Raw genomic sequence first — 21,304 nt, 5'->3', positions numbered from 1 at the left:
AGGAGACTCGCACAAGGAGAGCGCCTTTCGTCTTTCCACAGAATAAGATCGTTGCCAAGTGAACTTTGGGTTGACACACCCTTTGTACACAAAGTGTCAATAAAAGACAGTCAAGGAAGTGCTACAGTAATGTGAAGAAGTCAAAGCTCAATGATCTCAACAGGACATTAATTAGAAAAGGGAGTAATTATTCCTGTTAAATTTGAAAAAGGTTTACTTTGACATTTTGAAGTTTCATTAAGTTATTTCACCAAATATTCCTGCAGACACCCATAAGCTTTTTGCAACAACTAGTAAAGACATAACAGTCTTAAAAGAAAGTAATCTTTTATTGAAGTGGCTTTTGAAAATTTTTAAAAAATCCAACATTTCAAGTTTATTCCAGATCACACACATGGATCTGGTGTGTTCAAGAGCCCAGAGCTAGCATGATCAAATTTGGAATATCCAAATGAGACCTACCGTAGCTTCCCACTTTTTGAATATCATACATTTCACAGTAGCAAATTACAGGAAAATAACAATGAATAATAGAAACTAAATGCTATTAAAAAATAAATTTATATTTTTATAGTTGGTACGTAAATGGATTAATCTCTTCCTGCTGATGGCAGCTGGCACTGTTGGGGAAAATATATCAAACTTAACTTGTTCATTGCCAATATGTTTATCAGCTGATGTTTCTTTCCAATAAAAAAAAATTATGCAGCACACAAAAAAAAACCCTGCATCTTAAATTAAATTTTTTAAAGTTTTCTACTCCTGTAAGATTACAATCAACAGCCATAATCACACGGTTATGATGTAAGCTAATTACAAAAGATGCTAATGATAGCGATGTTACACACAGAGTAACTTAGAAATAATGAAGCATCAGGTATGACTGGTTGGTGTGGGGGGGGGGGGCCCAAAAGAAAATCCGCTTAGGGTCCCAAAAAGGTTTGGACCGACCCTGATTTATTCAGTCAGCAGTGCAGTTAACAGTGTAATAAAAGAAGTGGCAAATACTTTTTCAGAGCTTTGTATGCTTAAAAAAATCCAGACATGAGAAATTTATAGTTCCAATGAAGATTTTATTAAAGAAAAAAAAAAACAAATGCTCAGAATGACAAACACTGCCAAAACTCAAGTGAACAAAATCCAGCGTGTAAAAAAAAAAAAAAAAGTGAAGAACCTGATCCAAATAAAAACCACTGTGGATTAAACTCAAGTGTTTTTGAACTTTGGTGTTAATACAAACTGATCAATGTGATTATAAGCGAAAATGATACATGGTGAAAAAAAAAAAAAAAACTACGGAAACCAACGGACACACAAACTCGCCTCCTGATACGAGGGTCGAGTTAGGGCTCTTACCAAAAGGCAAAAGAAAGGGACACAAAAGGTCTGAAAGAGAGAGAAAAGAACAAATAACAGAAAAAAAGATGGATTACATGCTATTTTTATAAGAAATACTGATGAGATGTAGGTAGAAAAATATTACAATGAAACATTTTCAGATAAATAAATCAGTGAGAGGCGGAGAAGAGTAGAAGCAATGCTCCATATACTTGGAAAAAAAAAAAAGCATTGCACCGAAACCATAATGACCTGAACACTCACTACAGACAAATGCAAAAACACAGAGATCAGATGATCAAGTTTTCCCTTTTCCTGAAAGAGCAGCGACCTTGAAAATTTCGAAAAAAAAAAAAAAAAACAACCCCCAAGCCCCCAGGAAATTATGAAGTAGTGTAGCCATCTCATAAAATACCCATTAATGAATCCCAGCATCAGAGCCCAAACGGCTTCGGCTGAGTCGCACGTGATCTACATGTGCAGCTCGGCTTCAAAACTCCGAATTAAAAACACCACAGACGCAACAGCAACCTTGTAAAATGTAACATTGGAATCGAGGAGGAAGAATTGCTTTTGTGTCTCCGTAGGCAGTAAGGCGTCAATGCCAAAAGATTTTAGGTTCTTCACAGTCCCTCTTTTTCCAGTTTCATTGCCCTGGTAGTCTTGTCATTTCAACCTGGACCAGGACTGACGGCCCCCTCCCCTCGCTGTGGCATCCTTTTCACAGTCTGCCTCGACGAAAGCTGGTAAACATGGCGATGTAGTCGACCTGTTCACTGGAATCACCCGTGCAACATTAAAAACTGTTCCAGCACTTTAAAATCGGATTTTTTAAAAAAGGCCGTCTTTCATTAAATCGCGTGTCGCAGTCAAACCTCCACTACCGAGATTTGTCAAGTGCTCTTAGAAACGACAAACATACTAAGACAGGAAACAAGAAACAAGGAAGAAAAAGAAAAAAAAAGGTTATTGCCATGGTAGCTAATGTTGCAGCATTCGGTTTTGCTGGGCTCCTCTCAAACATAGGCACTGAGGTGAAGAAGAGTCTTTTTTTTCCTCTTTAAAAAGAAAAAGTCTGGGAAGAAAAACATCAAATATGGTCTTCGCTGGTTTTTACACCAGGGCTGGATAAGGCCAGGCCACGACCGCACGTAAATCAGGGTGAAGGTGTGATTTTTAGCAACAAACTCTTCCTAAATATCCTTGAGTCTGACAAAAAAACAACAACAAAAAAACCAAAACATGGCACTTGGACCACTTTGCTGCAACAACCTCCAGACTCTTTCAAAAAAAAAAAAAAAAAAAAAAGCGCACATAAAAGAGCTAATTATCTGATAAACATGACAGATCATCTCAACACACAAAAAATAAACTATAATGGTCTACTCAAATTCTGGCAAAGATATGAAGCGTGTTGAAACGCATTTCCTCATTTTGGCAAATAATAAAATGCAATATGGGATTATGAGTGAGAAATGAACGAATGGCACAGTTTTATCTGAGCTTTCAGATCAAATGATCAAAAAAAAAACAAAACAAACACAGCTTGCAGGTGAGGGGTTGATGTTCTCAACTGCAAGCGTTCTCCTAAAAACTAGCTCTACAAATAACAATAAAAGTCGAAAGAAACAAAGTCACATCTATATAATGGCACAAGCATACCGAAAAAAAAAAAAAAGTACTACAAGACAAATACCCAGCGGATGATGATCAAAAAAAAAAAAAAAACGCAAAGTACAACCTTAGATAGATACTTTTGTGTCCACTTTAAAGCATATTCTGCCATGTAGAAAACGACTCCCCATATAAACGACATTCACACAAGGCACTTCATTCTGTAAGAAAAGAGTCTCAGTCCTTTCTACTACCAGAAACTGCCTGCATAGCAACAATATGAGGACAAAATAGTTTCCAGGCTTTTGTGTGATACCACAAAAAGAGTCTAAAGATGGAAAGTTGATATTTTTTTGTCTTTTGGTTTTAAAAATGAGCACTTTACTGAATAGTAAAAGTCTGCCGATTTGAAAATAAAGACTAGAGTTCGTTCCTCTTAGTATTTTGTCCTCCGCTCTGTCCGCTTTCTGAGAGACACAGTGGTCCTGGGGTAATAAAGGTTTTTAAGTTTGTTTTTCTGATGGCACTCGGAAGGCAGCCAGTCACCAGGAGGAGAGACAGAGAGAGAGCGAGGGTTTCCACAGTGACGCGTTGCCGTAGAGTCGTCGTCCAGGGGCCGGAGACGACGACGGGCTGGAGAAAGGGACAGAGAGCGACCGATGGAGAGAAGGAGGAAGAGGAGGCCGGCGTGTCCTGCTACCTGCTCCGGAAGTTCTGCAGGACTCCGTAAACCTCGTCTTCTTTGCTGAGTCCCTCGAAAAAGGGCAGCAGGTCCAGGAGTTCTGTGTCATTCATGTCGTCGAACCAGGACTGAACTGGGACCTGGGCGGACAAGGAGCGACGTCAACACTCGGCTTGACGTACGATTCAAAGGACGTATTCTAATAACCCTCAGAACTTCGCAGAATAGTTGGATTTATATTTAGATTACACAGAGGTGGACTACAGCTGCTATCAAAATAAATATGGAAAACATTGAATTTTGTTATTGTAATGTAACAAAACGCAAAACCCAAGTAGAAACGGATGATAAACAAGAACTTACAGCATTTTCTGGATGGAAAATATAGGAGGCGGGCGAATTGTCGACAATAATGACGTTGTTGAGCTCCCGCCCCAGCCGACTGAGGTCTTTGACATAGTTCCCTCTGTGAAACACGCAAGACTCTCTGAAGAGCCGCGCTCGAAAAACACCCCACTGGTCCAGCAGGTCGGCCACAGGGTCCGCGTACTGTCCAAACAAACACACACACACAAACGCGTCACGTTGGCGAACATGAATACACACGTTTTCTTTTCATTTTAATGTAGAGCACAGAGATATGTTTCAAGCCACAGTTCTAAGCAGAACAACTAAATGCAAAACTATTGTTTCAAAAGAAAAAGCATGGTATCCTCGATTAAATATTAAACAAGGAAGATGTCAGCAAACGCTAGTCTAGCTCACAAAAAGCGCTGTTGTTCCTAGCCTTTTACTCAGCATGTAAAATGGCTCTTAAAGCAATAATTACTACAGATGCACCAATCCGATATTAATATCTGTATCGGTGACAATGTCTGCGATCTATAAGGGCTGATCTATTCAGTCTAATTCTATGCTTTATAATTCATTTAACATTCACTTTAGAATAACTAATTTCACTTTCTGAACAATTTGGAAGAAGAAGGTTTGTTGCAGTTTATTTAATTTTCTTTATTTATTTTACATTGGCTATTCTACTCCTAATTACACTGACTGAACCAATTAAAGTTGTTTATACATGTTTGCCCAAGCTTGAAGTACTTGTGCAGTTATCAATTAAATTTGTTATTTAGCACATTTATGTGTCTTTTCTTTTTAATAAACGTTTTAAGTCAATGCAGCTCAGATATTGTTATCTGGAGTGAAAAAGTGGATCAGTGCATCCCTAATAATTACAGGCAGGTTACTTGATTATCTCGTAAGAAAACTTACCGATTTGTTATTGGAAAAGATACATAAAAGAAAAAAAAAAAATAGGACGACAACAAATCAAACAATATGAGAAGACCAAAAGAGCACAATAACAAAATGAAGTGTCACTAGTTAGTAGACAAAACAGAAAAAATAATAATAATAATAATAATAAATCCCCCAAACCTTAGCGAGACTGGCTGTGAAGAGCACACATTCAAACAACTCTCCCATCTTCTGGAGGAACTCGTCCACATGGGGCCTTTTCAGCACATACACCTGAACCAGAACCAAAGACATCCCATTAAAAACCCAACTCTTTCATTTCCACCATCTGATATTTTCACGTAGTTCAGCTGCAGCATCGATGTTAGCATAAGTACTTCCCACGTCCCTCGCTCTCCGCCCATTGGCCGACACCCAGTGCAAGTAATCATGAATAGGCCAACCAGGATACACACAGCCTATCCTGGATTACTTGAACTGGATACCAGTCAGTCTCTCCAGGGTCTTCACACAGGAAACAAACAGAAACTCCCACCAATCCCCCAGCTCTTCTAAGAGTCACTCGTCTGCGTCACAAGAAATGTTTTTGGTTGTGTACAATACCTGATGAACGGTACCATCGATCTCCACCGGTACAATAAAATCAGCGTTACTGATGGGCTGCAGACACAAACAGAAAGCATGAGGATCACAGTACCGCAACCGAACAGCAGAGGTCCTGCTTGCAGCAGTTTTGGACAAAAGGTCCTAGCAAATGGTTTGACTGATGAGTTGCTCTTCTCTCTTTAACCTGCCTGGTAATCCAGCAGCCGAGACAATGAAGCAGCTAATTTAGGACTAACTAGACGGCGGGAGGAAGACCTGCTGGTGAAACGATCAAATGGGAGCAGAGTTACTCGCAGATAATGCCACAATTATAACAAACACAGAACTAGAGGTGTAGAGCCTGACACGGCTTCTTTACACGTTTACTCAAACCAAACAGAATACATGGTTTCTGCAGGTGTTTTAAGACGTTTTAAAGACTATTATGAATGAGATTTAAGACCAGTATCATGACAGAAATTTACCCCCAAAAAAGGAAATATTTTGACAAGCTTTTTTTTTTTGCACAAAATCCACATAACATCACATTGGTTAGCAACAGAGGTGAGTCGGTGGCGAAGACGACCGTCGTCCAGTCAACTGGCGATAAATTTATATTCCCACATTATAGAGTAAAAAAAAAAAAAGAAAAACCAGCTAGCTAGTTAGCAGTAGCTTCAACCGTCTCATGTCACAGAACAAAATGAAGATGTGAGAATGAGATCCCAAACGTTTGGTTGACAGAAAAGTTCTGCAAAAAAACCCAAACTACATAAAACATCCAAGGTTGAATAGCCCTGCCATGACAGGACTTAAAACCTGTGATTAACATATTTAAGTTCAATGTATATTTTTTATGATGAATTTAAGATTTTTTTAAGGATGCGGACACCCTGGAATAAACAAAACTTTAATATGCAGTTAATTTTTGCCAGAACTTTGATTAATGGCACAAAGGAAGACGACCAATTTTGACCTGCTGATTCCGTCCCATACCAATTTCTTCTAGTTTTTGTTTTCTTTTGCCTGATTAAGTTGCTACATATAGCAGCTAAGTCTCTAAGTTGGCAACAGTAGGGTGACTATGTATTTTACTTCATGCAAATAAAGTTTTTCCTTTGCAGTTTTGCAAAACAAACCAATATTGATATGGCCAAAAAATACCACCTCATCCCAGCGCCAACATTTTCTATTTTTATTTTTTTTGAGAAATGTAAAGTTATCTGAAATTGGTGCTTCCATTAAGCAAATTTAGTTTAGAAATTGCACAATTATATGAAAACGCAGCTAGTAGCGGACTATCAAACCTTTGTGGAGGCAGGTAAAATTGGTGGACAAAAAAGTATTTGCTGATAACCAATCTCCCGAAGTTAAAAGAAATTGTGGCAATTTATTGGTGCACTCCTATTTAAAACAAATACTTCTAAGCAGAAAGAACAGACACATTTACTGGTGACAAACGAGCAGAACGAGAACTTCAGTCCCTACTTACCTTAAAGGAGCTGTGCACGAGTGTTTCATCCAAGTCTATCACCACACACTTTCTACCATAGTCGGATATTTTCATCTCTGGTAGGAGGTATTTGGCTGGCGGCTGCAGAGAGGAAGAAGCGGATGATGTCAGATCTACTGAGAGAAACCTGGCATTAAGTCTGGCGTCCTGCAGAAGTTCCCAAACATACTGTGTTAGAAAGGCACATTTTCACGGCCAGAAAGGAAACTGAATTAAGCCAATTGCAGAATTACGCATGAAACTGGGTCAAAGCTTTAAAATGACAAACACGTCAATCCCTCATAAGTGGGAATTTTCCTGCTACTCCCAAACACATGCAAAGTATTTGATGAGATGCAATCAAACGTCTGACTGAAGGGCAGACTTTCAGGTTTGTTTAAAGGGATCAGAGATCTGATTGTTCCAGATGTTCCTGGTGTAGATCTTTGTTCTCAGACTGCAGGTTTTCCAGAGTTTATGAAGTAAAATGGCAGCCAGATCTTTTAGTTATCAGGCTCCCAGTTGTAGCCCATGATGCAGAAACCCCATTGATGTAAAATTCTAATCTTAATTATTGTGTTTTCATTAACTGTCAGAGGAAATTCACCATGATTAACAGAACAAGGCCGGAAAACAATGGGTGTGACTAATCTTAAATAATGTGTTTCACCTTATGGTTACTGAAAAAAATTAACTTTTGAATAATATTCTAATTTATTAAACAGCATACTTTGTAAAGACAGGCAGGCCACTGCTTGCATATAAATATATTTTAGCAAATCTGAAAGTAAAGCTTTCAGATTTACTGATGTTAATCTGAAAGCAAGATTGTCTTTAATTTAGTTTGTCTCCGTTGGCGGGTTTGGAAAGTATAAACTGAGCTCCGACGTGTTGGAAAAGGTGTTGCTGTGTACTAAAAGTAGCAGATACAAACAGCCACACACGCGTTGCATCACATCTTCTAGTATTGGCCGTGCTTCAACTCTAGTAGCAGGAAATCGTCTCAAACTTTACAAATCCATTAGCGACATCTAAGCTAGGCTGGATTGCATTTGTTTGAAAGAGCAAAACAAAAATATCTGTGATGAGACGACAGGCTGTTAGTTGTTTATTTGACACTTTTGTGTTCCCCCCCATTATAAGAGGTTGTGGGGGGTTATATGTTTGTCAGGAAATGCTAGTAAACGGGAAATGCGCCTCCGTGTCGTAACGGTGGCGTAGCAGAGAGTAGCAGAGCCTCGCTGATGAGCAATCTGATTTAGCCGGTCACAGGTAAGCAGATCAGAGCTTTGACTAAAGGGATCAATTAGTTTTACCCCAAGTGAGCTCACAAGCCAATGAATGAAGTGTTTGAATCATTTTTTCACTTAATTTATTAGTGGCATGACAGGATAGCTCATAAAAATGGACGTTTCTGAAGCGAGCTGCTGAAACAGTTGTTAATAACTTATTAGTGGACTAAGTGTCATTCATGCATGTCAACTGTTTTGCAAAAGAACTCATATTTCAATACCACTACAATTCATATAATTTAACAGGATTTTATGAGATAGGCCAACAAACTGGTGCAGAATTGTGACGTAAAACAAAAATAAATCGAGCATGCATTTGCATTCAATTTTCATGACTGTTTATAATTTTTCTTCCACTTCACAATTGTGCACGACTTTGTGTTCAACTATTGCAACAAATCTGAGGTAGTAAATAAAATAAAAAAGTCCAAACATTTAAAGTAGGGCTGAAACGATTAATCAACTAATCGTGATTTATCATTATTGAAATAATGGTCGGCTAATTTAGTAATCAATTAATTATTAAATGGAGTATACAGAGTCATAAGAAGGCCAGCTGGTGGAAGAGCAACACACTCGGAGCAACAGCATTAGTATACTACACCAATACTACGAAATATATACATTTAGCATTAAATATACATATAAAAATGATCTGTGATTATATTCCAGTGAAGACTCAAGTAGTTTTAGCTTCACCCAGTTCAAATTCTGTAAAAAAAAAAATCCTATTAACCACTTTTGGTATCCAATTATTGATCTGGTTACAAATAAAAATTGTCAACATTATACTGTACTGATGTCAAATCAGGCAGAAAAGGCTGAGCTTTTCACACGTTGATTTAGCTGCAGATGCGTCCTTTGTTACAAGTGATCAAACGATCACTAAAGGAATGCTACGTTCCAGCATTTTAGGCAACAGAATGTTTATCGTCTTAATTATTTGCATTTTAATGTACTTATAATATTGTATATAAAGGACTAGGTGGCTAAATTAAAAACAGAAAAGCGAAATAAGCAGAATGTGCTCATCTGCTTATCCGATTAATCGCCTAATTGATTAATCGTCAAAACAATCGATATAATTATCATTAGTTACAGCCCTAATTTAAAGAGGGACATAAATTTTTTTTGCAAGTGCTCAACAGTTTTGTGAAATAGGTGCATCCATCACACACCTGCCACACATCCTGTGATATAATCAGCTGAAAATAAAAAGTGAAGCAAATGAAGCAGATTTAAAGCTCTGTGAGGAGCCCAAACAGAGAGGCTGCACCAACCCACCGGCCTGCATGCAAGGAAGAAAAATAAAATGTGTATGATACATACACTAGGAACAGGGATGACCTCGACCTGGTCACACTACAACACAAGAGAAAATAACACACAAACAAAATCCAGGGTAAGGATTAGAAGAACACACACAAACACAACACAACAGATAAAGGTCACAGAATCAAGCACTAACAAAGACGCTATTCACAAAAGATGAAATAAACCTGCAGAGCAAGCTCTGTCCGACGTAGCCTGGGTTTATCCTACCTTGGGAGGCGATCCGTTCTCCTCAACAGGTGGAGGCAGAGTGCTGTTGGTGGCTGGTGGCTCCACATTGTAGTTGCGAAAGCAACAAAAGAACGTGCTGAATATGCTTCGGCTCCTCTGCTTCTTCAGGCTGCTGTTCGACTGGGATGCTGTCGAAAAAGAACAGGCGCAGGTACAGGAGAAGGGGGTGAACTTGTAGAAATGCTAGCAGAGAAGTCGATCACAGGTAGGCAAGCAGGCGGGAAATTACAGATCCACCCATAAGGCTTTTCCTAAACAAAAACGGTTTTCAGTTGAAAGTATCCGAGATCCGACTGGCCCGTTACAATTTTTCTCCCAAGGACAAACATGACAAGAGGTCAAAGGTGCTGCACGCGCCTTGATCCAAAGAGCGACTTCAAACTGAAAAGGACTTGCATGATTGTCCCCATTTATTCACCAAACATATCTCTGAACGGAGATAAAATGATTTATAAAATGAATCGTGACGAATCGATTTTTGAAATAATGGTCGACTGATTTAATAATTAATTGATTAACTGGAATGCACCTTTTAGTGCATTTCTAATACTGTATGAAAAATGGATGAAGTGGTCAAATGAAAAATCTGCATTTTGTGCCCAAAATGTTTTTATGCAATTAATCACCAGAAAAATCAATTACTAAAACCAAGCATCACCTGCAGCCCTATCCCTAATCTTTATCTGCTTTTTATTAAACTCAAAACAAAACACATCAAACTACATGCTGTTGGTTGATGTATTTATATTTCATAAACAAGACCAAAAAAAGGAGAAAAAACTGATTTTTCCGTATTTGACCTGCAGATAAACGATAGACGATTAAGGAAAATAAATTTACATTTTAACAAATTGGCCCTCAGACTGGAACATCTCTACTAAAAAGTATTTAGATTTAATAATTCCTGTCAAAAGTACAGACTGATGAGATAACTACTTAGCTCAATAGCGTTGAGGCCATTGAACAAACTAAACAATAGCCTGAACAGTGCGACCAAGGCGCATTCGGGCTGATTTTGGAGACGACCTCTGGAAGAACAACTGATCAGAAAATAACTCTGCTGGCTGGATGACCACATCACTCAAACGCTGCGACAGTTCAGAGCGCGCTCTACTCCAATTGCAAATCGCCTCTCATTCCTGAACTGCGTAGCACGGACTAAATCAGACGCCGAGTCTTTATTAATAGGGACGACTCAGAAGCTGCACAATCCTCCTAACCCAACCCCCAGAAGTGGCGTCTATCGCCTGATTGGACAAGATCCTTAATTTTTTTTTTTAATTCACGATAGTTTCCCCTCCTGTTGGAGCTGGCAGGTGAGTGACGGAAGCAGCCTGAACACGCAGAGAAGAGGGAGGAGGAGGAGGAGGAAGAGGGAGGCCCTCAGACCCCACAGAGACTATACTTGGCTGCATTCCTCTCCAGCCATTAACCCCACAGCTCCCCCCAGCAGAATGCAGCCAGAGGGCCAGCGCACAGCAAAAAATCTTTACGTCAAATCTTTCGGCATCTTAATATTGTGACAATTTGGACTCCTGACCTTAAACAAATAAAACGGGAAGCGCATCAGTCCCAAAAGAAGAAATGTTTCACTCTGTTCACTGTAATGTTCCCTGAGGCGATTTTTCACAGCTGTGTTTGGAGGAATAAAATACTCCTGCACATGCAGATTACAGCAGCATGTCGCAGTTACTTGTAATGCTGTCTGCTCTGTCGTTTCCTACAGCTTTGACTGACGTTAATTACAGCCTGTTGAGCAAAGACATGCTGGGTATTTAGGCCATCTGATCAGTGGCTTAAGTCCCTTCACTAAAACAGAACGATAGACTCAACAAGGATGCAAAGTGCTGTGAAAAACTATTGCTTTCCTCTTATTGTCTGACTTCAAACCTAACATTTTATTTTCAGAAGTGACTTTCAGATGATGATTTTTTTTTAAAAGAGCAGAAGCAGGCCATCCAATCATACCTGGACTTTGGGAAAAGTAATAAACCTATTTGTTAAGTCACAAATTGATAATTATTTTATTAATGGAAGATTCTATCGATTTTTCTCATGATTAATTGGATTTGAAAAATTGCGCAATCTGAACTGGGTGAAGCTTAAACTATCGCAATAGGGAAGTGTCTTTACTTTGTGAAAAAGTCAAAACATTCTTGGAGTAGCAGAAGTTAGCAAGGCAGTCAAACGTTGAAAAAAATTTACAGACAGTTTTTCCTCTTAAAAACAAAATGTAATTTTTTGGTTCAATTACTGCTTTGACTGTTGTTCTTTCAGAAAATGGCTAGTTTTAGAGTATGTATACACCAGTTAACGATTAATCGATTACTAAATTAGTTAATGATTATTTCAATAATGGATTAATCACGATTAATTGTTTCAGCCCTACATAAATTAACTTAGTCACATTTTTAATGCACTAGTCAAACTCAGGCCTCAGTGTGTAAAAATCTAATTTTTTAAACAGTACCACTTAGGCCTGTCGCGATAAACGATAAATCGATTAATCGTACGATAAATTAAAACTATCGACGTCATTTCAATTATCGGCATTATCGTCTCTTCCGGCCTTTTTCTCTTTCTGTTGATGACATCGAATGAAAAAAGGCTCAACTCCGGTGCTCTCCACTGACCCTCCTTCCTCATTTCCTTAGTGTAAAGCCCAGCCCGCACGACACGATCTTAGAGCTGTCGGCCGATTGTCGGCCCATTTTTAAAACTTGACAGACTACACATAAGCCGACAGAAATCCTAGGTATAACGGTTCGATCGGGTTCGTTCCTGCCGTGTGGTGTCCAACAATGGGCACAAAATAATGGCTGCAAGTTCAGTGAACTAATTTTAAAACAGACATTAATCAATGCTTTACTACAATCTACCTGCAATGCATGTGGCTAGTGTCAGCGTAAAGTCCTGACTGAATGAAAATCATTATAACCTATTTGCGTCACATTAACGAAGAACAGCTGAAAAGTTACCGGGTTTATCAACTGCTGTAGCAATTTCGCTCCAACTCCTCCTCTTGTCATTTCTATATTCTTTGCATGTTGAATAAACATTAATGTTGTTTCCACGTCGGCTGGACTTCGGGTTGCGCCGTGTCAGCTGTTTGGGATTCCCCGACGTAATTTCCCCTCAGAAAACAGGGAGGAGAATCCGCGCTTTCTGATTGGCTGCCTGTTACATTCAACAGGCTGCGTTAAGATCCCAGTGGGGAAAAACCCCTGATTTGGATCGGAGCGGCGACGACGATCTACCGTAACACACCACACAATCTTAGAAAGACCAACGTTTTAAGATTGTCATAAGGGGAAAAATAGGAGCAAAAAATCATGTAGTGTGAACTATTGCATCAGGTAGTCGATGTGCCCATCTTCTCTATTTAAATCTAGTTATTACTGAAGGGCAACATAGCATACAGACTTCATAATCTGCAGTCTTTTGGTTGAATGCAGTATTTATTTCCACTTTGGCTTTATGTTGTTTAGTTTTTATCAAGTACATTTTTTGTTAATGGAGACTGAGAATCCATTTTGTTTTTGGTTGTTTTGTTTATTTTGTTTATCAGTTCCAGTGTTAAATATTCTTTTGAAAATAAAGTGTATCTATCTTTGGCAGGAAATCACATGCATTATTAAGTCATTTCCATTAAATCAGTGTGAAAAGGTCTTCAAACAATATTATCGTTTATCGCAATAATTTTTTGAGACAATTAATCGCTCAGCAAAATTTGCTATCGTGACAGGCCTAGTACCACTGTTTAAAACCCCCCCAAAGAAGATTAAATAATTTTTACAATCTAAAGAGACATTTTGCTCTTAGGACAGCCAAATAAAACTCATTTAGAGTCGTAGATGACGCTTTACAAAAATTATTATTAAAGATACAGTGTTTAAGTTCTATTTTTAGGATTTAAAATAAAGAAACATAAAGGAAGGGATTGTTTTACAGCTCAGATTCCAACCTAATAATAAAACAGAACTAAAAACATACTACTGGTACTTTTTTGGTCATCCTTTGTGGAAATTTGGTGCAAATATTGCAAGAAAAACAGTTAAAATCCTGCATTTATTATTTGTACTTAACAAGATTGGCTAAAAATTAGGAACCAGTCAAAGTTATTGACGGCCACAGTGGAAGGTCCAAAGAGCCACTTAGACAGCCGCCTCTTCTAGTCTAAACTGATCTTTTCCAAAAAGAGGTCATGTGAATCCCTTACTGGTGATCGTTGGCTGTAATAGAAAGATGTCATATTACTGTGATTACTTTTTGAAAAAGTAAATATCCTTGGGGTGGTAGAAGTTAGAAAGGTAGACATATGTAAACTGCGTTATTCCGCCTCATCAGCCGGGATCATTTCTAAACCAGAAGACCTGTGAGGTTCAGGAGTGGAGCGTCGTTGGTGCTAGTCTGACACAAAGCTTATCAGATCGCTGATGACCTGATGCAACTGGCAGGTTCAACCAATGTAACTTCACACAGAAACACAAATGAACAAAATGGTCCCAAATTTAAGAGTTTGTTCAGTTAGCAAAGACTGACAGCACTTTGCTAACTTTTAACTCTACTGACAAGAATTATAGTTTGACTGAAAATATTCATTTTCTGACAAACATCAGTACTAGGATGTACTTGCTTATTAAGCTTACTGATACCACACATTTCTAAAAAGGGTGAAGGAAATATTACTGATAACTTTGAGAATCTAACGTACAATGAAGTCAAGTTTAGTGTTTATGATATTTAAATTGGTTTTATAGTCTGAAACAGTGAAGGGTGAAACCTAAAGTAGAATAAACTTTTGGAAAGACGAGGTAATCAAACAGACTGGGCTTCCTTTCAAACTAAAAAAATACCCTCATCAGCAACACTGTTTGTACTTATCCACTGGACTTTGTCTCAGCTCTCCGACTCTGAAAAGTAAACCAGACCAGTGAGGCAGCCGTCACCTTCCAGTGAATCACCAGTAGAGTGTTCATTCACCCACAGCCCATCAGAACCATACAGGATGACTGGATCACAATGCAAGTGTATGCGTCATCATTTTTTAACAGGAAGTTAAGTCCTAAACAAAGCTAAACAATCAAACAAAAAAAGATGACAAAAATGTTGTAGTGACTTTGTTCTAGTCACAGAGCCATCAGACCCCCATTCACCAGCGGTAGGCGATATGAACGTAAAAATTTATCCCCATATTTTGCTGAATTTATTGCGATAAACAGTGACAGTAAAAAGGTTTTTACAACTTCTTCGCAGTCTTTTCAGGCAACTAACTTCATGGCTGGCATCTCACTGCTGTCAAAAAATACACAAAAACTGTTCAAAAAAATTTTAAACAGACTTCTTCAGGACAGTTGAAAAAAGTGACTTTTATTACTAAATTACACCCTGCGACTGTATTTGATCAGATTTTCACATTTATTGATTCTCTCCTTGAAACAAAAGTGGAGGAAATAGTAAAACAATAGTTCAGGTAGTTTTGGGGGCTTTTAAAAATGTTATTAATTGGAATTTACTTGTGTCATGATGAATCTAAATACAAGGTTTCCTCAAGAAAACTTGCTCAGCCTGGTGGTTGGGCGCTAAGGCAGTCAATCATCCAGCCGCCCGTTGCGTTTTTGAGTTAAAAAAATGTTTAAAGTCGAAAGGAAATTTGAAAATATCACTTGATAATTATGAGGTATTGAAGATCAATACCTGAACACCAACTATAAAGTCTTAAAAAATGCAAACATTTTAAAAAACATAAAAAAAGAAGAAGCAATGTTTAGCCAGGTGGGGGCACAAGTAAAGCCTGGTGGCCCGCCAGGCTTGTAATACACAGAGGGAAACCCTGAAATACCTTTTACGATTTTTCTTTTCCACAATAAAGATAAATCTCCGATTCCTATTACTCACATGAAATTTAGGTCAATATTCCTGCGAGGCAAAAAAGAAAAAAAACCCAATTTCTCCCTGATTTTACTACTATTCAGTAGGTTAGGTGTACACAGGTCACACATGTCAGGTTATTAAGAACCCTGGTTAGTTTTTGTGCCAGTTCAAACAATGGAAGACCACCATTTACATTCATAAAAGCAGCAATCAAGCAGCTCATTGGATAAACAAATCTCCTGTATATTGCGATAGTCATATTAAAAAACAAACAAACTGTAAAATCTTTCTTGTTGTTTACATCAAAATTATTATAGCCCTCCAAACACTGGCTATTGCAGAACATAAAGAGCAAACAAAACAAAACCTGATAATTTATTAACCTATTTCCAAGGAGAAATGACTGAAAGACTCGCTGACTAAAGGAATAGGCAGGAATTGCTTTACGTTGTGTCAAGGCTTAACTCTCTCCTGCTTTACAGACTCTTAGTTGAGGGCTATTTTCAAACAGCGTTGCAATGAACCAGTGTGAATTTAAAGCGTCTGTGTGTACTGCCATGGCTCCTGCATTTTCCCCATCTGACCGTTTATATAATATATATTTATATGAAAATATAAAAGGACAGATAATGACACCTGATCAAAGCAAAATACATGGATGATATTTAGCTGGTCAATAAACTTTCAACCACATTTCTTTACAGCACACTTTCAGTAACAGATTATAGAAAAAATAAAACAAATTGATAAACATATGGGCAGCACAGAACCACATATTTAGAAAACAAATAGTAATCAGATTTTATAATTGAGAACATTTCTAAAATAATATTTTTACCAAGATTTTCTTTTTCTCTTTGGTTTGATCTGACAGCAAGAAGTTAAAAAAACATTATTTCAAACTGTCAGAGAGGAAAACAACTTCTGTAAAACATTTACCTGCTTAGCACCTTAAGAAGAAAACAAAAACTTTAAAAAAATATTTTATGTTTATTATCGAATAAACTTTAAAGTTTAATAAAATTTCCATGGAAAATACCAAAATCTTAGAATATTGTCTTTGAAATCACCACTTCATATATTGGTAAAATTACTGCATCTTAAGCTGAGCAGTAACCTCAAGTTGCAAGGCTGCTTATCACTGCATCATAAAGTGAGATACAGTGATATTGTCTAAGGCTAAGCTAAATCCCACCTGCAATGTTAATCTCCTTAAAGTCCCACATACCTCCCATTATCATCTCTGATGATGCCCACACAAGTCTCGGTCACAGAGACTCCACCTCGGTTACCGCACCATGTATCTGCACCCTGTGAGGAAAATACGCTGTTGTGCTCCAAATAACTTCAGTTCTCACATTACTAACGATCTGATAAGCAACATGGTAACATGAGCGACTGACCCGCACCTCGCAAACCTGGGTGACACCCCGGTCAGAGCAGAGTACGTATATTAAGAGCATCAGTGAGGATCATTGTTGGGCGGCACGGACTAAAAATAATACATTTGCTTTGCATAAAGTATGAAAGGGCCAAGTTAGATGGCTGTACAGTTCACTGGATGATGGGATAGTCCTGACAAAGTTACTGGTAATAAGACTTCTTAGTGCACAGGAGTACATTTGAAGAATGTTGCATGTGAGGATTAGATAATTATAATATAATTATAACTCTTATAATTAAGAGCCATGCTTTAAAGCCAAAGATATTCAACTTCAGAGTTCATACAACATTTCTATATTCATCCAGACTCAAATTTTCTAATTTTAAGTCAGTTTTTGTAGGCCGGTCTCCATTTCCCACTAGCATACACATTTAATAAATATTTAGTAAGAGCTTGGATTTCTGTTTTTTTCCCCATCCTGAGAAAAGTATTAAAGGTGTTCAAAGTTGTATGACAAGCATTTGTAAAAACTGAGGGTTTATGTCTTTAAATGAAACAATTACTCTCCCATATAAAGGGTAATTGGGAGGGTAATTACCTTCCTAATTGCGCAATTAATTGAGCTATTAACTGAGATCCTCCTATGGTTGCAAAATATTGACATTTTATTGGGTTTTGCAAAACGTCATAATGTCTTCCCTTTCTCCTCCGTCATTCTTGATCTTTAGCATTTCATTTATTGATCGCAAAGGCCAGCCGGACTTAGTTGACAGTTTTCCTAAGGGCTGCAACACAGTTTGTAATGCAAGAAAAAAAAAGAATTTAATAAACAATTCACCATGCCGTCTCCTTTATCAAATTCAATTCACGGAGGTGCTACAAAGCAGGTGCTGTCGGGTGACATTCATGCAAACTGAAACTGTTTTTAAGTTTCAATCTATTCAAGCAAATAAAACAAATATGAAAAGAAAAAAAAACACAGAATTTTCTGCATTTGATGTTCAAATCACAGACGGGTAAAAATCGGCCAATTCCGACCTCTCGCTGATTGATTGGTGCATCTCTAATTTCAGGTACCATGCCAAAAACAAACTCCAGGCTTATCGTCACCTGCTGACTCTCCGGTAGTAACTTCCAAGAATCGCCTTCCCTCATTTACATTACAGGTCCGCTCTCAGATAATGTGGTCCAATTTTTTATTTTATTTTTTTTAAAGTAGCCTGATGCACTTAGAGAAGCCGATTATTAATCTATCACTGCTACACATCTTGTGTTGTATTACACCGCGAAAGCGCAGTGTTCAATTTAACGCGGATCGCTATTACAATTTTCACCAACTTTTAAAGTGCAAAAAGCACACCTGAGCGCTCATATTATCCAAGCAAGCACTCAAAAGTAACGCTAAGCTAACTTCCCCAAGGATGGCTAAGTTAACGTGTTGCAAGCGTTATAATTGCAGTGCAGCTGTTTTGATCGGACTGTCAGAGGTCGGTGACTCCAAAACAACCAGCAAGCGCAAATAAAAGTAGTTAGCCACCTAGCATTACTACCCTGAGATGAGTTCTCCTTACCTTTTTCTTGGTTAAAAGAGATTATTTCCTCCTCCTTCGGGTTGGAAACTTGAGTTATTATGGACATGTGGTCCATTGAGGCGGGTGTTTATTCTCGGTTCGTCTCGCAACAATGTTATTCGTGGTAACGCGCTTGCTTCGTCTGCTAGCTCCTCTAAGCTAGCAGTTGACGCCGAGGGCGAGCAGCTCGGCCACAAAGCCAGGAAACCGTCCGAGGCGAAGCGTTGTGGCAGCGGTGGGAGCCAGCCAGCTAGCACGGTGCTGTTCGGAGGCTGTCATCTATGGCTGTCCGAAAAAAAATAAAAAAAATTAAATCGTTTCGAGTTAGTGCTTATGAGCAGCTTCGGCAATGTCTCTGTCCAAAAAAAAAAAAAAAAAAAAAAAAGAATAAGGAAAACTAAAAACCGACCTTAAACTACAAACTAAGTAAAGTCGGAAAGCAGCTTTGGGGTTAGCCAGTTAGCTCCGAATATCCAATGCGAGGCCGTCCCTGTCTGGAGCAGCGCTGAAAACACTCCGAAGCTCCTTCTGGGGAATTGCTGCCCGTCCCCAAAAAATACAAAAAATAAAAAACAAGCATGAATTACTCACAAGTGGCTCGGCGTCTTAAAAGGGAGACATGCACTTTTTAAGCAGCGTTTCACATCTGGTGGCCCGACATTCCCTGTGCAACATGGAGGCTTTATGTATTTTGAGTTCCATCTGACGCGGGGGCGTTGGAGTGGGAGGGGGCGGTTTGTGTCTGTGATGGATTCTCTCCAGCGGGCGGGCAGGCGGCTCAAACTCACCGCACTACGTTGCTCAATCCGTGCGGCTGGCTGGACGCTGCTCTCCCCTCCTGCACTATCGAACGCAACAAATTACGAAATCCGAATGACATGCATTTAGTAAAATAAACTCAAATACAATCTAAGTTAGCTGCAAAAACTATCCAACATTACTTACACATTGAGCATCTAGTTTAGCTATTTCCCGTAACGTTTGGTGCGTGTTTTGTCAACGTTTAAAGACTTCTGAAAAACCTGGGGCGCCATCTAGTGTTTAAATCAGTGAAATGCATTTAGGATGCTAAACCACTTGCTAGGTACGGAAGAGGATTAGGGCCACCGGAAAAAAAAAATCTGAGATTAAAGTTCTGACTTTAAACTCAGAATTTTGACTTTAAACTCAGAATTTATTTTTTTTCTCGGTGGCCCTAATCCTCTTCCGTTGCTAGGCGTTACAACAGAGCTCAGATTTAACTTTTTACTGTTTTCTTTCTGTTACTGTTCAAAAATCACCTTGATGTTGGTGAGGTCAGTACTGAACCATCAGCACCATGGAAACCAAGGAACATTGGGACAGAGTCAATAACGGGTAATAAATAGTTAATAAAGCCCAACAAGACATAGCTGTTCATTTAAACTCAAAACACCCTCAAAATTCACATCTTAAATGTGGTTGGTTCTAATTAAATTTCTGTCTTTTGATTTTGATCCATACTTTTTTTCCCCCCATTTACATATAGCGGGTGTACTGGTTCCAGAATTCATATTTATTACTTAGATCCAATTAATAAATCATTAAACAGGCCTGTCAATAACGTGAGACACATATGAGCAAGGGGTCTGCTTCTACATTAAGCTTGACAAATATGTGAATAACTAAAAGTATAAAATTTCACCTGGACTAATAATTGCAGAGTTCCTCTGTTTTTCTTTTTCTATATATAATTATTTTTCACTTGGTAGTAACAACCATTATCAAGCATTTGTGGTGATAAAAACATGAAGTAAGCCTACTCTTGGATTTGAAGTCAACTTTAACGAGGACCCCCTATTTTTATTTTATTTTATTTATTTATTTGCATTCGGAAATGCTTTAGATCATTTCCTTGCTGAATGATACAAGTGTACAGATGCTTAAAGTCAACATCTGGTGGCTGGGGGTATTTTTTAGCTGAATATATTTGGCACAACTTTCTATTTCACGATTAAAGACTTATTTTATTTTATTTTTTTTAAATTTCCCAATAACAAATGAATAAAAATTTATATTCAAATGTAGACTAATTTTAAAAATTTTCTTAATACATAACGAATTTATTTAAATTCATTTGTTATGATTTAGGATCAGTAACAAATGGATCTGAATTTGGATCAGGGTTTGGTATTTAGTTATTCTTGTCTGATACTTTTTTTTTATGATCTGAATCATTTAATAGCAACAACAAATAAATACAGAAGAAATCTTCAACACTTTGTCTAAGTACAGTATTGTGCGTAGAAATTAAAAAATATTTTTTTGAGTCACAAAATTGCATAAATGCGTCAACTTTGGACTTTCCGAGGTGTAAGCAAACACATTATAGGCGTGCCACCCACTCTTATAAATCACATAATTTCTGTATTTAACAGCAGCTGTTAAATACAGTAAATGCTGACTAGAAATTATTTATACACCTTTGTTTTGGCGCCCTCTCTAAGGTAGCGCCCATGTCCGTCGCGCCACTGCATAAATGACTAAAGTGAGTACAAGAAAACGGCTAAATGAGTCGAGTAACACAAAAAATAAAGACCACGTTTGTTTTCCGCAAGACCCAGGCTTTCTATGTTTCATTGCTTTGTTTCCTTTGTTTTGCTCAAATATCCAATCGCGTCTAATCCATCACCG

General features: G+C 38.1%; 1 protein-coding gene across 3 annotated transcripts; it reads right to left on the bottom strand.

Annotated features, from left to right (window-relative positions):
* Nucleotides 1–310: 310 nt before the first annotated feature.
* On the bottom strand, nt 311–19,546 carry LOC102233008 (CTD small phosphatase-like protein). 3 transcript variants are annotated; one of them, XM_005809224.3, is made up of 9 exons: nt 19,062–19,546; nt 18,653–18,937; nt 9,803–9,951; nt 9,590–9,622; nt 6,969–7,070; nt 5,495–5,551; nt 5,072–5,164; nt 3,998–4,183; nt 311–3,774 (listed from the first exon to the last, which is right to left on the bottom strand). In XM_005809224.3, exons 2-9 carry the CDS (start codon nt 18,726–18,728, stop codon nt 3,649–3,651), a joined length of 822 nt encoding a protein of 273 aa, XP_005809281.1. In that variant the 5' UTR covers nt 18,729–18,937; nt 19,062–19,546; the 3' UTR covers nt 311–3,648. The 3 variants fall into 3 exon arrangements, with proteins under 3 accessions (XP_005809281.1, XP_023191589.1, XP_023191590.1); XM_023335821.1 differs by having other exon boundaries at nt 19,244–19,546; XM_023335822.1 differs by lacking the exon at nt 9,590–9,622 and having other exon boundaries at nt 19,062–19,545.
* Nucleotides 19,547–21,304: the final 1,758 nt, after the last annotated feature.

Source organism: Xiphophorus maculatus, chromosome 6, assembly GCF_002775205.1.
Source record: "Xiphophorus maculatus strain JP 163 A chromosome 6, X_maculatus-5.0-male, whole genome shotgun sequence".
Lineage (NCBI taxonomy): Eukaryota > Metazoa > Chordata > Actinopteri > Cyprinodontiformes > Poeciliidae > Xiphophorus > Xiphophorus maculatus.
This window is presented reverse-complemented; position numbering and strand designations above follow the sequence as displayed.

Bases quoted from the DNA above. Each gene is read 5' to 3' on its own strand.
- LOC102233008 (XM_005809224.3), bottom strand. From the start codon at position 18,728: ATGGACCACATGTCCATAATAACTCAAGTTTCCAACCCGAAGGAGGAG. The intron at 9,952-18,652 runs GTAAGGAGAACT...CTTTTTCGACAG, and splicing joins CTCTTTTAACCAAGAAAAAG to CATCCCAGTCGAACAGCAGC. The intron at 9,623-9,802 runs GTAGGATAAACC...CTTGTGTTGTAG, and splicing joins AGAACGGATCGCCTCCCAAG to TGTGACCAGGTCGAGGTCAT.